We start from the raw sequence: 17,217 nt of genomic DNA on the forward strand, positions 1-17,217 counted from the left end.
AAAGATTTCTGAACTGTATAACCAAAGTACTCGAGTGTATGAAGTTATTCATCTTGTAGGATACTCACATGTCTCTCAGCATTGAGACCACCATCAATCGTGGTCAAGTATCCAACACCTTTGGCTTTGAATCAGCGCCATATCATCAGGCTTGCGCCACTGAACTTAACAGTTCCTTCAATTTCTCGATCCGTTAGCCCCTTTTTCCCTTGTTTCTTCCAGATCCATTTGCACCCATCACAGCCTAGCCTATTGACTTTTGTCTCATCTCTCCAAATCATCTGTTTCCAATCTTTTATTGTCCACTTTTTGGACTTTTTTGCAAATCCTAGCTGACACTTCTTATGATGATTTTGAAATTAAGACTTCTTCATATTTTTTTTGGCCACCATTCCAGACCTGTGTAATGTGCTTGCATGGACAACTTGTTGGCTCCGATATTTTGCGTGAACGTCCAGCTCTTGGCTTTTGAATGGACGGACTTCATTTCATATTCTTCCAACTCTCATGGCACTCACATGATGCAGTTTGGCAATATTTTTGGGCGAATTATCGCTATCAATAGGCTGGATGATGCTGTTTCTCTTTTCTTGGGAAATCTTCATGGCTGCTCGTTGATTCGAACCAGTGACATTTCACTTGGAAGCAACCTAATAACAAACTGAGCTATTAGGGAATGTGAGAACAGGTTGTAATTTGTAGTTCACAGAAAGAAAAAGATTTTTTCACCACCAAGAGCAAAACAGTAACAATGCAGTGACATAACAAGGATCTACATAACTAATCATATGCTATATAGTTGCAAGTCAAATTTATGTATGAGATAGCCAGATTCTCTATAAGATGAAGGTAGTCTAAAACACTCGAAGCTGTAGTGGTTGATGAGATATGGAGCCTGAAAGTCAAAAGTTAAAAACATTGTTACCCTTTTGCTCGTCAGTGTATATAAATAGTAGCAGTAAACTGATGCATCCCTGTTAAAGGTATTCAGTCAATATGTTTTGGCTGTATAAGTGCTCATCTTTTTTTGTAAAGATATATTGTACTAGTCATGAGAAATCTTATGTAGATACAAATTAGACCTGAAGTGCACTGTGGACATGGTCTAGGGAAAGACACGGACCAGTGTAGTGACACACTCGTAGGACACTTCAGTTTGGTTTGCATATGGATTCTTCACTAGATTTCTCATAACTGGTTCTTCCAATCTCTAAACAAAAAAAAGACTTGTATTGAAAAATATGTCAAAAAGACTGACCTGCATATCCAACAGGTGAGAATAAGTGCTAGGTGAAAACATAATATAACTACAAAAACACATACAGCTGCACTCTAAAATTCTAACATTGAATAGGGGAACTCTGGTATTGCATTACTGCATTACTGCTATAGGAATATTTGAAAAAAGAGATACTTACCGTAGCTTATGTATTGGCCAATGCATGTGAACCCGGTAACCAAAGACAAGGTGATCTCATAAATATATATGCTGGGACCCTAACTTGAAATGCCTTTTTATCTGGATTAAAAACCTACATGTCTGGGCAGAAAGGATGCAGCTATAAAGCAGGGTGGACACAGTCTGGTTATAGGGCAGAGTGCTCATTGTATTGAAAAATGACCTCTGATGTGCTCTATGAACCACTGGAACAGCCGGCAGGTCACAAACTTCCGGAGACCAACGGGAGGAGAGGCCATAACAGAGAAAGGCACCTGAGGGTGAGTGTATTACTAATGGCAGTGGATTAAAAGCCCCACTCCAGCGGGTGCTTTAATTAACTCTTCTTCAGGATGGAGACAATTATAGCATAACATTACTCATCCTTATTTCTTTGTCCCAAAAGACTAAAATTATATTTTGTGGTTGATTTAGAAATGTGGTTTGTGCATATAACTGCAGAATTTCTCTGCTATAATAGTAGACAATTCCACACTGTGCTCCGAATCCCCAAATTCTATATCCTGCTACTCCTCGTATGCTCATACATCCACATATTGTCTACAGGACCGCGGATGAAGACAATATACCAACATCTCATTGTGAGAGAGGGAAGCCAGCACGATCTGAAAATGGCATGCATCATATAAAAAGTGCAAATTCAGATTTATTCCAACTGTACTATAATAAAAATTGAGATTTTTAGCAAATAATTGATCAATTCTTTGAGCCACCCCTGCCAACGTCACGGCAAATCTCAATAGGGGGGTCCTACTCTATATTCTGTATTTCATGTGCCATGCGGCCTCCTAGATAAAGTTAAAAGCAGAACCATAATGGAGCACACATACCTGTAACCTGTATTAAACCACTTCTATATTGCAAAAGAGGCAATTGTGGATAGAGGCCAGCCCAGGTCCCAGCGTGCGCAGCAGACGCCACACACCAGGACAATATCAGAACTGACCTTCCCAGTGCCAGACAGCAACCATTGATAAAGGCGGACCAGATCCGAGTATAGTGCTTAATTAGCATTGCCTGTGGAAAAGGGTGAGACAACTGAATGTGAACAGCTACCAACAGGAGGAATACATTGCAAACCAAGATCAAGCGTGTATAGCACAGTGGTGATCAGCTAGCAGACATTTGCAGCATAACTGATGAAGTGGCCGCAGGTCTGACCGCGGCTGAGTTCCCATAATCTGCGCCAACAAAATCCCCACGCTCAGATTTTATGCAAGGGTACATTTCTTTACTGGTAAACATTTCAATAACACACGCAGTTGGCTTAGCAGCACACATCAGAGTTTGCTATCCGGGTCTCTAACTTCTGACACACGGCACAGAATACAAAAAAACCCCAGCAATGATAAACAAGAATTCTGTCCCTGACTTGCCCTATGGGTTATATTACCAGTCCAAAACACAAGGAGGGAGGGCTCCCACGTAGCAGGCCTGGACTCCGGGTAAACGACGGCGACTCCAAGGAGCAGAGATGGGGAAATCTTCAGCCCTCTCGCCAGAGGACTAGCTTACAGTCTCTTGGAATGGAGGAAGGAGACAGTCCGGAGGTCCCTTGAGTCCAGGATCACCTCTGCAGCAGTTCTGGCAATCCCTCACACGTCAGCGATGAGGGCAGTCCGAGGCAGGTCTGTTCAGGTACAGCTCCAGTAGCTCAGTGTCTTTTTTCCCGCACTTTTTTCCTGTACAACTAGTGCCTGTGGGAGGGGATCAGATTTTACAGCGTCCGCCCCTCGAGCAATTTCAGCACTTGTCCACAAGGTGGCAGCACCATCCTGTGTAATGTCAGTCTCCATGTCTTTTTCAGTCACAACACAGTGAGAGCTGTTCGCCTCGTTACACTACAACCAAACAGAGAGAGAGGAGAGGCCGTGACGTTGGCAGGGGTGGCTCAAAGAATTGATCAATTATTTGCTAAAAATCTAATTTTTTTTTTATTATAGTACAGTTGGAATAAATCTGTGGATCTGCACTTTTTATATGATGCATGCCATTTTCAGATTGTGATGGCTCAACATCTCATTGTGCATTGTACTATTATACCTGCATGTGCCGGCTTAGTTCAAGATACCGTTATGTGCGGTCACCATGGAGCGCGGTGCAGGGTAGACCGCGCTGGAATACAACTTCTTACCGCAGTCTCCGAGATAATTCAAGTATGTCTTCATTTCCGACATGGGCTTGAAGCGAAAGAATACCTTTCATCAGTCATTAGTGGAAAAATGTAGAGAGCGTCTAGGAACAATGGCTTCTATTATATACCGAGAGGTGCAGTCCTGAAGATTTACACTGCACCGTTGCCATCATCTTGCTATTCCATATGCTATGTGTGTTGGGTCAGCTCCCTGCACAGCATAGGCAGATACCTGTTATTATTTATTGCTGAATATTTACCATGCCTCCTTCAAAGAAGCTTTATTCTTGCCCTTTGTTGAACCCCAGCGTCTTTGCATCCGTCTTAGTACCGAGCGATCATTATCCAAAAAGCAACACACTATGCGGCTTTGTAGATATAAGATAAAGTATCAAGCCATTTTGTTGGCAATGTTTTAATTAAAATTGACCCGTCACCTTGATATAAAACTTCAGTGGTGCCTTGAAAACATCAAATAAGGAACGGCCTTGTTAAAAAATGTAGAGTCTTGCTATTATATGTCATTCTTTACATACCATTGTGAAAGGGCAAAGGGCAGACATTTTTCCTTTACAAGCTTAATTCCTTCCACCATTGAGACACATGAGGATCTCATTATTACATATTGTGTTTCAGGAGAATGTTTTTCTCTTCTGGGTACTGAGGAGTAAATCGACTTTACAGATTATCAGCCAGGGCCCGTACACCTTATATACTATCATCCCGTGCTCTGCACATAACCCCAAGGGAAGACTGGGAATAAACGGCCAGGCTGATAAATATCCGCAGCCCACTCCTGTATTGAAAGGGTTGTCTTAACTCAGTAAATGGATAAAATTGCCATGTGCTTGTAAAAACGAGCAACATTGCAATCTACTTTATATTAAAAATCTTCTATGTTCTCAACAATGGAGGATTTTTGTAATTCTATAGTTTGCTGCCAAGGTTACCAGCCTCTGCTGCGCTCTATCAGAGGTGGCCAGTGTCTTAGGCAAGGAGTGCAGCGCTTACAGGCTCTTGGCTTCGAGTGCTGTTCTGTAGCAGACAGGATTGCTGATGCTGTAGGTCACGGGTGACAGACAGTCATGTGGTTTCTGGCTATAGACAGTCACAGCGTTTGGCTGCACAAAATGCTCCCTGTCTTCCTATTGTTCCTGCTGTCAGTATTTATTGGTATAGGTAGCTTTCCTACTGGATTTTCATCTCTTCCCCTTTTGGACCCAGCAGGAGCTTACCTTCCACCCACTGCTGATGATCAGTGTTCTCTTGGTGCTTAAATATTTTCATCTTCCCTGGTGAGGGTGATATTATTCAGTTCATTCTAGCTCTGGTTGCAAGCAGGTGTCTTGTACTCCTCTGTGGTATCGCTGCTGAAGCTTGCTGAACTTCTACAGGAGTCATCTGTGGATCAGTAGTTCATGAATCTTCCCTATGTGTGTCCCCCTTGTGTCTTCCTGTAGCGTTTAGTGGGGTCGATGAAGCGCTCATCCCACTGATTCCCGTTATAGAGTCCAGGACTAGGAATACCTAGGGTCAAGTATCTGGCTCAGCGCAAAGGTGCAGAACCTATCTAGGTTTGTGAAGGACCCCAGGGACTAGCGGTAGGTTTGGTCAGGGGTCACCATCTCCCCTTTCCCTAGATTCACAGGTCCCCTTCCCTTACCTTTTGCCGCTTGCTTGGTACTTCCCCTTACCTAGCATGGCAATGACAATGAGTTGGAAATCTCTTATAGCCATATTTCTCTCACAACAGAATCATTGCATTCTTGTTTGCTTTACATTTTACACAGGGTCCCAACCTTTTTGGTATTGGGGTTGTATTTCTCTACATGAATTTCATATCAATAGCACAGTAAGGCTAAGTTCACATTTCCGTTGTTTTGCATCAGTCACAATCCATCGCCTAGAGTAATTACGGTATCCTGCAAAATATTTTGCAGGAATCCAGTTTTTCCCCATACACTTCTATTAGTGACGGATTGCGACTGATGATGCTGCTTTGCATCCGCTGCGTCGCGGTCAGTCGTTTTTTAACTGACCGCCGGGCGGGAGCAACGCAGCATGTAACGTTTTTTGAGCAGCGCGATCCGTGGGATTTTGCTGCGCATGCTCTCTCTGGCACCCTGCCCCCGTAACCAGGATACACATCGGGTAACCAAGCAATGTGCTTTGGTTAGTTACCCGATATTTACAGTGGTTACGTGTGCAGGGAACCAGCGCTAAGCGGTGTACGCTGGTATCCAAGATAAATATCGGGTAACCAAGCAAAAAGTGCTTTGCTTTTACCCGATATTTACCCTGGCTGTGCACGGAGCCCGACACTTCCCCGCTCGGCTCCGCCTCCTCCCGCACTCAGCATGTACTCACACACTCACACACACACACACACACACACACCTGTCCCCAGCCCTGCAGTCCCCGCGGCACTGACGTCCTCAGTGCCACGGCCCCGCTCGGCTCCACCCACCCCGAACTCCGCCCCCTTGCGCTCCGCCCCCCGCACACAACAGAGACCGACAAAGACTTCTGTTCTTTGTCATCCGTTGTACAGCGCATCAGTCACATGCGTCAAGCCACGCATGTGACTGATGCAAAACAACGGAAATGTGAACTTAGCCTTAGAAAAGTAATTACTTAGAAAATTGGCGATGTGTTCAATACTTATTTCACCCACTTATTACACACACCTTACACATACACTTACCTCTGATTGCTGAATTCTGGAATTCAGCCATTAATTGAATCTTACATCTTTGCTCTTCATATCACTTGAGAGTAATATTCTGGTTGGTTTTGCTGCAGCTATGTACTCATGAAGAACAACTAAAGGCCCCGTTACACGCAACGACATATCTAACGATATATCGGCGGGGTCACGGATTCCATGATGCACATCCGGCATCGTTAGCGACGTTGTTGCGTGTGACACCAACGAATGACCGTTAATGATCAAAAATACTCACCTTATCGTTGATCGTTGACGCGTCGTTCATTTTCAAAAAATCATTGATTGTGGAGGACGCAGGTTGTTCGTCGTTCCCGAGGAAACACACATCGCTATGTGTGACACCTCGGGAACGACGAACCACAACTTACCTGCGGCCGCCGGCAATGAGGAAGGAAGGAGGTGGGCGGGATGTTACGGCCGCTCATCTCCGCTTCTCCGCTTCTATTGGGTGGCTGCTTAGTGATGACACTGTGACGCCACTCGAATCGCCCCCTTAGAAAGGAGGCGGTTCACCGGCAACAGCGACATCGCTAGGCAGGTAAGTCCGTCTGACGGCTCCTAACAATTTTGTGCGCCACGGGCAGCGATTTGCCCGTGACGCACAAACGACGGGGAAGGGTATGCTCGCTAGCGATATCGCTAGTGATATCGCTGCGTGTGACAAGGCCTTTAGATAGGAGGAGTAGACAACACTAGAGAGGAAAAAGAGTGTATTCAGAAGGATCTAGACACACTCGAACAATGGGCCGAGGAGAACAGAATGGTGTATAACAAGGACAAATGCAAAGTCCTACAGATGGGTAAAAGAAATGTAAAAAGCATATATAGTATGGGAGGAACAGAACTAGGTGATAGCACCAGGGAAAAGGTCATGGGCATAGTAGTAGCTACCAGATTCAACATGAGCCAACAATGCGGAGCTGCAGCTAAAAAGGCAAAAGAATTACTGAGATTTATCAAGACAAGCATTGAACCTAGATCAAGAGAGGTAATTATTCCCCTATACTCTGCCCTGGTCAGACCCCACCTGGATACTGTGTACAGTTCTGGGCGCCCTAATTCAAGAAAGACATTGATATATTGGAGCAAGTCCAGAGAAGAGCAACCAAGATGGTAGAAGGTCTGCAAACCATGTCCTATGAAGACCGGCTAAAAGAACTAGAGAGAAGGCTGAGAAGAGACTTAATAGCGGTCTACAAATATCTGAAAGGCAGTCACAGTGCAGAGGGAACTACCCTATTCTCATTAGTACAAGGAAGTACAAGAAGCAATGGGATATAACTAAAAGGAAGATTAGACATTAGGAAAATCTTTCTGACAGTGAGGGCAGTCAGACAGTCGAACAGGCGACCACGGTGGTGGTGAGCTGAGCTCTCCATCAATGGAAATCTTCAAGCGGAAACTGGATAAACAAATAGATGGTATGATACAGGAAAACCTGCACTCGCAGGGGGTTGGACCCAATGGCCCTTGAGGTCCCTTCCAACTCTACCATTCCATGATTCTATAAACAAGAACTCTGAAACAATTGTTTATGCAAATAAAGCCTGCTTTGCACGTTACGATTCTGCATACGATATCGTATGCGATCGTAACCGCCCCCATCGTATGTGCGGCACTTTAAATTTGTTGAATGTGCCGCACAGACGATTCACCCCTGTCACACGTACTTACACGTCCATACGACCTCGATGTGGGCGGCGAACGTCCACTTCCTGGGGTGGGAGGGACGTTCGGCGTCACATCGACGTCACACGGAAGCCGGCCAATAGAAGCGGAGGGGCGGAGATGAGCAGGACGTAAACATCCCGCCCACCTCCTTCCTTCCGCATTGCTCCCACCTCCTTCCTTCCGCATTGCTCCCACCTCCTTCCTTCCACATTGCTGGCCGGGAGCCGCAGGACGCAGGTAAGATCTGTTCATCATTCCCGGGGTGTCACACACTGCGATGTGTGCTACCCCGGGTACGATGAACAACCTGACGTTCAATTCATGAGGAATGAACGACGTGCGTGCGATGAACGTTTTACCATTCAATCGCAATCACACGTAGCTGTTACACACTACAATGTACCTTACGATGCCGGATGTGCGTCACTTACGACGTGACCCCGCCGACACATTGTAAGATGTATTGTAGTGTGTAAAGCGGGCTTAAGTGTCTCTGATTGATATCCCAAATCATGTTTGTTCAAGGGTTTTAGTCAGGTGTGGAAGGAATGCTGCAAAGTAAGGAATGAACAAAAGAGAGAACTAGATCAAATCCATAAATTTTTGGAATGACAGCCCTTTATCTTCAAAGCATTAATTCTTCTAGGTACACTTGCACACAATTTTTTAACCAACTTGTCAGAAAGGTTGTACAAAATGTCTTGTCGAATACTCGTATGTTCAAAGCACCACTACAACGTTATTCTTTTTATTTCAGCGCTGGAGTGGTGTTTTAAATTTAAGTCCCTTGTCCCTTGTGTTATACTGATCTGCCACCTTCTTCATCTGTTTCCAGCGTTGCACCAGTCGGTCTCTGGCAATTTGTGACCTGCAGGCACCTCCAATGTTTCATGGAGCATACCGGAGGGCACAACTCAATATAAGTCTATGGGAGCCTTGTTCTGGCTGTCATAAAGGTGCATTGGGAGCTTGTGACGTCACAAGTCAGAAGTTACAGGCACAAGATGGCACTGTAGTACCGCAGAAACCCTGAAAAAGGATGAAACCACTGGAGGGTAAGTATAAGATGGGGCGCAGGGGACTTAGATTTAAAACACCACTCCTGTACTGAAACCCCCCCCGCTGGAGTGGTGCTTTAAGGTCTTTGTACTGCTGCAGAATAACTTTGGCGCCATACCTGATAATATTGCGTGATGGATAAGTATCTATTTGTATTTCTCAGCATGAAATCTAGATATCTGGGCTGTATCTTTACATCTCACATACTGCGAAACCTAAGTGTGGGGGCATATTTTTTTTCTCCTGTGTTGTTGCCTGCTTATGTTTGGCTAACTTAGACAGACAAAAGAAGTACACCCCCAATTAAATTTATCTAAGAAAACCCACTTGGACCTAACTAAAGTTAAGTTATAAGGTCTAAAATTTGATTGCTTACATATCCGCAACAGAGAGGGGGGAAAAAACACAAGACAAAAATGTTGTGTTTTGTTCTACAGCCGCTATTAGATTGTATCCAGTTCAACATTTGGTGGAAGGTCCTCTTTATGATGTATATTCAGTGTAAAGAAGAACAAGGAGTCCTGGAAGTGATGATATGGCCCCACAGAGTCCTGTTCTCAACATCATCCAGTCAATCTGGGATAACAGGAAGAGAAGGAAGTATACATCCACAGAAGATCTACAGTGCTGGCCAAAAGTATTGGCACCCCTGCAATTCTGTCAGATAATACTCAGTTTATTCTTGAAAACGATTGCAATCACGAATTCTTTGGTATTATTATCTTCATTTAATTTGTCTTCAATGAAAAAAATTGTCATAAAGCCAAATTGGATGTAATTCCACACCAAACATAAAAAAGGGGGTGGACAAAAGTATTGGCACTGTTTGAAAAATCATGTGATGCTTCTCTAATTTGTGTAATTAACAGCACCTGTAACTTACCTGTGGCACCTAACAGGTGTTGGCAATAACTAAATCACACTTGCAGCCAGTTGACATGGATTAAAGTTGACTCAACCTCTGTCCTGTGTCCTTGTGTGTACCATATTGAGCATGGAGAAAAGAAAGAAGACCAAAGAACTGTCTGAGGAATTGAGAATCCAAATTGCGAGGAAGCATGAGCAATCTCAAGGTTACAAGTCCATCTCCAAAGACCTGAAAGTTCCTGTGTCTATGGTGCGCAGTGTCATCAGGAAGTGTAAAGCCCATGGCACTGTGGCTAACCTCCCTAGATGTGGAAGGAAAAGAAAAATTGACGAGAGATTTCAACACAAGATTGTGCGGATGGTGGATAAAAAACCTCGACTAACATCCAAACAAGTTCAAGCTGCCCTATAGTCCGAGGTACAACAGTGTCAACCCGTACTATCTGTCGGCGTCTGAATGAAAAGGGACTGTATGGTAGGATACCCAGGAAGACCCCACTTCTTACCCCGAGACATAAAAAAGCCAGGCTGGAGTTTGCCAAAACTTACCAGAGAAAGCCTAAAACGTTTTGGAAGAATGTTCTCTGGTCAGATGAGATAAAAGTAGAGCTTTTTGGGAAAAGCCATCACCATAGAGTTTACAGGAAAAAAAAAGAGGCATTCAAAGAAAATAACACGGCCCCTACAGTCAAACATGGCGGAGGTTCCTGATGTTTTGGGGTTGCTTTGCTGCCTCTGGCACTGGACTGCTTGACCGTGTGCATGGCATTATGAAGTATGAAGACTACCAACAAATTTTGCAGCATAATGTAGGGCCCAGTGTGAGAAAGCTGGGTCTCCCTCAGAGGTCATGGGTCTTCCAGCAGGACAATGACCCAAAACACACTTCAAAAAGCCATAGAAAATGGTTTGAGAGAAAGCACTGGAGACTACTAAAGTGGCCAGCAATGAGTCCAGACCTGAATCCCATAGAACACCTGTGGAGAGATCTCAAAATGTCAGTTTGGAGAAGCCACCCTTCAAATCTCAGGGACCTGGAACAGTTTGCCAAAGAAGAATGGTCTAAAATTCCTGGAGAGCATTGTAAGAAACTCGTTGATGGTTACCGAAAGCGGTTGTTCGCAGTTATTTTGGCTAAGGGTTGTGCAACCAAGTATAATGCGGGCGTCACACGATACGATCTGTTGTGCGATCGCACGAGCGATCGTATCCGCCCCCGTCGTTTGTGCGTCACGGGCAAATCGCTGCCCGTGTCGCACAAAAGTCGTTAAACCGCCGTCACACGTACTTACCTGCTGAGCGACCTCGCTGTGGGCGGTGAACATCCACTTCCTGAAGGGGGTGGGACGTTCGGCGTCACAGCGACGTCAGACAGCCGCCGGCCAATAGAAGCGGAGGGGCGGAGATGAGCGGGACGTAAACATCCCGCCCACCTCCTTCCTTCCGCATAGCCGGCAGGAGCCGCGGAATGCAGGTAAGCTGTGTTCATCGTTCCCGGGGTGTCACACGGAGCGATGTATGCTGCCCCGGGTACGATGAACAACCGACGCAAAGAAAAGAACCCGACTTTTTAAAAATAAACGATGTGTCAACGATACACGATTTGCGAACGTGCTGCGTCGCTCGTAGGTCTCACACGGGACAACGTCGTAAACGATGCCGGATGTGTGTCACGAAAACCGTGACCCCGACGACATATCGCACGATAGATCATCTCATGTGACGCCCGCATTAGGCTAAGGGTGCCAATACTTTTGTCTGGCCCATTTTTGGAGTTTTGTGTGAAATGATCAATGATTTGATTTTTGTTTCATTCTCTTTTGTGTTTTTTCATTGCAAGCAAAATAAATGAAGATAATAATACCAAAGAATTTGTGATTGCAATCATTTTCAAGTAGAAACTGAGTATTATCTGACAGAATTGCAGGGGTGCCAATACTTTTGGCTAGCACTGTATGGTTCGTTCTCCAAGATGTTTTTAACAACCTCCTTGCCGAGTTCTTCTTAAATAATGTGCTAATTTACCTAGAAGAAATGATACGGTTTTGAAGACAAAGGGCGATCACACCAAATATTGATTTGATTTAGATCTCTCTTTTGCTCAATCATTTTCACTTTCCTAAATTGATAAAAATAAACTTTTTACACTTCTGTTTTTGAAAGCATTTCTTCCACACCTGCCTAAAACGTTTGTACAATGCCGTATGTTTTCACAGAGATGGTTGCCTTTAAGACACTGGACATCACCTAGCTGCTGTGATGCAGTCACTACTTATAGGCAGAATGGACGGAGGAGTAGTCAGAAAAGCTGGGGTCTGGTAACGGGAGGACACGTATGAGCACAAAGAGTAAACCGAGGTGTAGTCAGGTCAATATCTGAGTGTCATAATCCTGGAGAGCACGTAGTAGGTTCAGGGAGAAAACAGAGACGTGGTCAGGTAATGGTTTGAGGTCAGTAGGCAGGAGGTCATGACTGGAACAGGGAACAGGCAGAGAAAAGTCAAATAACAATCTAGGGTCAGAACGCAAAGATCAGAACACTAGCAGCGCCAACAGCAGAACCAGAAAATATATCTGGCAAAGTTCTGGGCGAGCATGCTCAGTAAGAAGCCTGATTAATTACCAGTTATGAGGAACACCTGAGTAATCAGCACCAACATGGAATCCTGTGCTGTCAAACAAGCAGCTAGATCAGTAACTCAGGGAGGCGCAGCAGAGCATCTCCAAAGGCAAGATGTTCTGCGCAGAGGAATAGTTACTGTCAGGGATGTAATTCAGGAAAATGCAGCAGAGCATCTAGTCTGCAAGATGCTCTGCACAGAAGAATCGTGGCAACTGCCCTCAAGGATACATAATACCTTCAAAGATACTGCGTGTGTAACACGTGTACCAAATTGTGGTATGGAAAACTAGTGAACCATTCATTAGTTAGAAACCTTTCCTGCCTCCAAATTATGCTTTACAATGTCGAGTCCTCCTTATATACAGAATGGTTTCTCAGTGTTCTGTATGTTTCCATCACTTCCATATACAGATAACCTTTCTTTCCTTATGTCCAACATTACTCATCACAGCCCGCAGGTATCCACCATCAGTCATAATCACCCTAAATACAGGTTACACTGATTTTGTTAATAAATTCATTTTTTGTGTCATTTCTCAGGTCTTCGTCCTAAAAGAACAATTCGTCTGGTGCTATGGACAGGTGAAGAACAAGGAGGAGTTGGGGCCAGTCAGTATTACGATATGCACAAAGTAAGGAAACATACTGTGTTTTGACATCTTGCATCACTTCATTGTATTTTCAGATTCCAAAATTTTTTGGAGATTTGGTCAAGTATTTGTTTAAACATTTCCAAAGGGTTTTGTGGAAATACGATGAAAGGATAAACGTGTGCTGTTTTTTTTACTCTGGCTCGATTAAAGATACTTGCAACTGTATGTGATATGTGATGCGATCCATAAAGAATATCTTGGGGAGGGAGAATTCCGGGGACCTTGGATATTTCTACTTGGATTGACTATTGAGTTGCCCCAAGTTAAGCACAAGCACCTGGAGTAGTGATGGGAAATATATTACATATTAATATAACTAATAACACAGAGGTGAGTGGCCCATGCACTGACATAAAGATGTCCTACATACAAGAAAGATTGCATCTTAAATATCCTAGTTGGCAGCTCTGGCTGTTGTTATTCATATACAATACGTAGTAAGGTACTGTATAGAAGATGTACATTCCACTAATGGGATCCTGCATTTGGAGAACAGGGCCCGTTGTCGCTGCTGTCAGTAGAGAGATGAGCAGAATTCCCATTCATTTATCAGCAGCGAGAAACTGTTCTCAAGATAAATGCTGGATCCCTCTGCTGAGAAAAACCTCTACTTATGGATGGAGATGACCGGATCCATTGAAGGTCAGATTCGGCAGGTTCAGTCTGACTTTAGATAACGTTCAGTTCTGGGACCTGGACTTGACCTGAACTTCATTGGAAGTCATTGATTGGGCAATTTGGCTCTACGACATACATACAGCCAGACATAAACAGATCACTTCCAGAGGAGGGCGGGGTTTTTTATTTTTTTTTTGTTTGGTGCACACTACATTCGATCACACTGTTTTTACCCCCAGTGAGAGCAACTCAAGCACTGCAAGTGGCTCGCACTCAGCTGAACATTAAGTGTATCCAAGCACAGTGATGTTCGCGGAAGTGGTCTGAATACGTAAAACAACCAAACTCCAATTTATTTTTTTGTAAACTCCGTGTTCAGTACGGACATCGAACTTGGGTACGCTCATCTCTACTCATGGAGCTGATAAGGACGTAATTTAGGTTGATGCAATCTAATCATGCATCCCTCTTAAACTGTCTGTAGTCCAAATTATGAGTCACTCGTGGTAGCATGCATAACCACACTCTTTCACACACACCAGAGACGTGCTCAGATATGAATAGAAAGTAAGACTGATTTATTTCCGGAAGTTGTACAAATATATATAACCTTATTGGCTAGGTGCCAAGAATACGTAACACGTCTCCTATTGGATAAAGTAGAACAGCTTATTCTGTGATATACAATTTACTGTAATGTGCTTGGTTCCTCATTTATATTAAGCAATGTCAGCATGATTCACTGGTCACAAGAATAGCCCAGACTGTCTGTCTGAGTCTTATGCCAAGAGATATGTGGGGTACAGTTCAAACAACATCTTAAATCTTGTTCTTTATGGATATCTCCATGTAACTCCTATATACTCATAATAATGATAATCTTGTCCATAACAGTCCCCCCTTTGGAGATAGCCAAAAAGTCTTTCCTTACTTTTCCCGAGTCTATTGATCTGTCCTAATGCCGATGGTTACCTCACTCACATACGAGATACCCCATCCCTTGTGGATGAACCTTCCCACCCAACAGACTATGCATAGGAAGCCAGATCCTGACCGTATTCTCTAGACTGTCCTCATGGCTATGTTCCGCTGGCACACGTTATTCAGGAAGGGGGAACGTGGCAGTAGTCCTTTAATCGACTAATATTTATCAGGGTTGGGTTCACTCAGAGTCTCATGCTCCTCAGTCCTCAGGCGGTAATGGTGGGACATCAAAGGTGGGATGTAGAGTCGTCTTCCAGTCCACATGCTTAGATATCATCATCCTGGCACAAAGTATCGGGTAGAAGAGGGAAGACAGCCATCTCCTGGTCTCAGGCAGGTCCGACATCTCTTTGTAGTGGAATGCATGGATCTTCGTCCGAAAGAAAAAGAATGAGAGAAGAGAGAGAGAAAGAGAGAGAGAAAGATTGAGAAGAGAGGAAGAGAGAGAAAAAGATTGAGAAAAGAGAGAGGAAAAGAGAGAGGAAAAGAAGAGAGAGAAAAGAGGAGAGAGAAAAAGAAAAGAGAGGAAAAATCTAGATCTGGTTGGATCTGGAGGAGAAAACTCAAAAACGTGTATTAGGCAAATGTTTAAACAAACAACAAGCTTAGTTGAAGTATCTGAGGCTACTTCTAAACAGGATTTCATAGGCTCTCAACCTAGTGGTCCCTGCTGGGGTGTGTCTGACACTGAACAATGCAAGGGGAAGACTCTCATGCCCTTGCCTTCTACACTGCCCCATCTTCCCAACCTTCCCTCTATTCTGTGGCTGGTATGGGGTGTGTAGAGTCAGTTCTGTGTCTAAGGCCTGCCATATCTCTGGCTGGCAGTGAAAGCAGGTCACTAGCCACTTTCCATGGTCTCCGGGAGCCCACAGCTGCACCCTATCTCAGTCCTCTTCTTCTTCTTCTGGGACTTGCTCTTGTAGGGTCAGGACAACGTCTTCTCAAGACTTTCCATCTATCCTCTTTTCTTCACATCGGGGTCATTCAAAAAGCACCGATTGACTGACTGTTTCTTTGGTAAGTGGTCTTGGGGCTTCTTTGGATGTTCTGTCAGTGAGGGCACTTCTTACTGCTTCCCTTGACTCCTCCAATGTAGGCCTCAACCCTGCTCACCGCGACTCTGTCTGGCAATAGCAAAGCTTCCATCCGTTCTTCTATGGCCTCATGGCGGCGTACAGTTCCATTGGCAGTGATCAAGTCTCTTGTCTTCCATACAGAGTAGATGCTGGCTGCCATCTTGCAGGCTTCAGCGAGAGCACATACATCTGCTTCTTTACAGACAGGCATGAGGGTAGCGACTGCTCTATCAGCACAGCGTCTTCTGCTACCAGCACTATACCCATGTTGAACCGTCTTCTTGATGCACATCTTGATCCATCCGCAAAGATGTTAAGTCAGGGTCCAAAGGTGTTAAGTCACTGTATCGAATCCAGAGTTTCCTCAACTATGCCAGAGTCGACTACCTCTTCCACCAAGGTGTCAGAGGTGGGACACTCCCCGCTTGGAAGAGGGAGAAGTTTCAGCAGGATTAAGGACCCCACACCGGGAGATGGTGACTTTGTCAGGGAGCAGTGATGTCATATGGGCACTGATCTTCAACTGGTGCTTTAGGTAGGTGTTCAATCTGGCTGAGTAGTGTTCAAAGGGCTGCTGTCTTCCTCCATGGCAAACAGGTAGAATGACTTCTGGGCTGGAGATGACGTGATGATACTCTTCAGGTGACTGTGACTGTAACTCAGGTGACTGTGACTGTAACTCAGGTGTTACCAGCTGTAGTTGTTTGCATATGGGCTCTCGGAGACCTGATACGAAGGACTATACCCAGGTTTGTAAGAAAGAGCAATGGGTGTAACTTTGGGGTCAGGAGAACACTGAAATTCTAAAAACTAAAATCCCCTAAAATCCCGGGGAAAGAGAAAAGAGCACAAGAGGGTTTGGAAACTACCAAGCAGCACCCCCTGACTACATCTACAAAACTAGGAAAAAGCAGTGGAGCGTATCTACTCTACCTCTCCTGTGCTGACCCTGTAACTCGGGGCCCTGCACTCTCCCTCATCCCGACGGTAGACCTGATGGTGGTCAGGGTCGAGCCTCCAGCGTATCCCTCTCTCCTGTCAGACCCTGTAAACTAAGACACAAAGGATTACTGGGTGCTGCCAACGAAAAACTCTAATATATGTCAACTCCTGATGATCAATGTCCCCTTGGGACCACATGAACCTCCACCCTCTCTATCAGGGAACTGAGATTGTGCAAGATACCAGGCAGGATAACATACAAGTGAGAATATCTCAAACCAGGCTAAGCAGCAACTGCCATAGGCAGAAAAATATTCACTGTCCACCAGGACTAATAGTGAGCAGTCTATATGGTCTATTAAACACTGTATACTAGATACAGCAAAAACAAACATGCAAA

At 44.6% G+C, this 17,217-nt stretch overlaps 1 protein-coding gene across 1 annotated transcript in view; it reads left to right on the top strand.

Moving 5' to 3' along the window:
• The window catches only part of CPQ (carboxypeptidase Q), a 718,960-nt gene that overhangs the window by 576,297 nt on the left and 125,446 nt on the right, over positions 1-17,217 (top strand). The window contains exon 6 of the mRNA XM_075316234.1: positions 13,082-13,173. Coding sequence (XP_075172349.1) covers positions 13,082-13,173 — 92 coding nt within the window. The remainder of the gene's footprint in view (positions 1-13,081; positions 13,174-17,217) is intronic.

The sequence above is a fragment of the Anomaloglossus baeobatrachus genome, chromosome 6, assembly GCF_048569485.1.
Source record: "Anomaloglossus baeobatrachus isolate aAnoBae1 chromosome 6, aAnoBae1.hap1, whole genome shotgun sequence".
Classification (NCBI taxonomy): Eukaryota; Metazoa; Chordata; class Amphibia; order Anura; family Aromobatidae; genus Anomaloglossus; species Anomaloglossus baeobatrachus.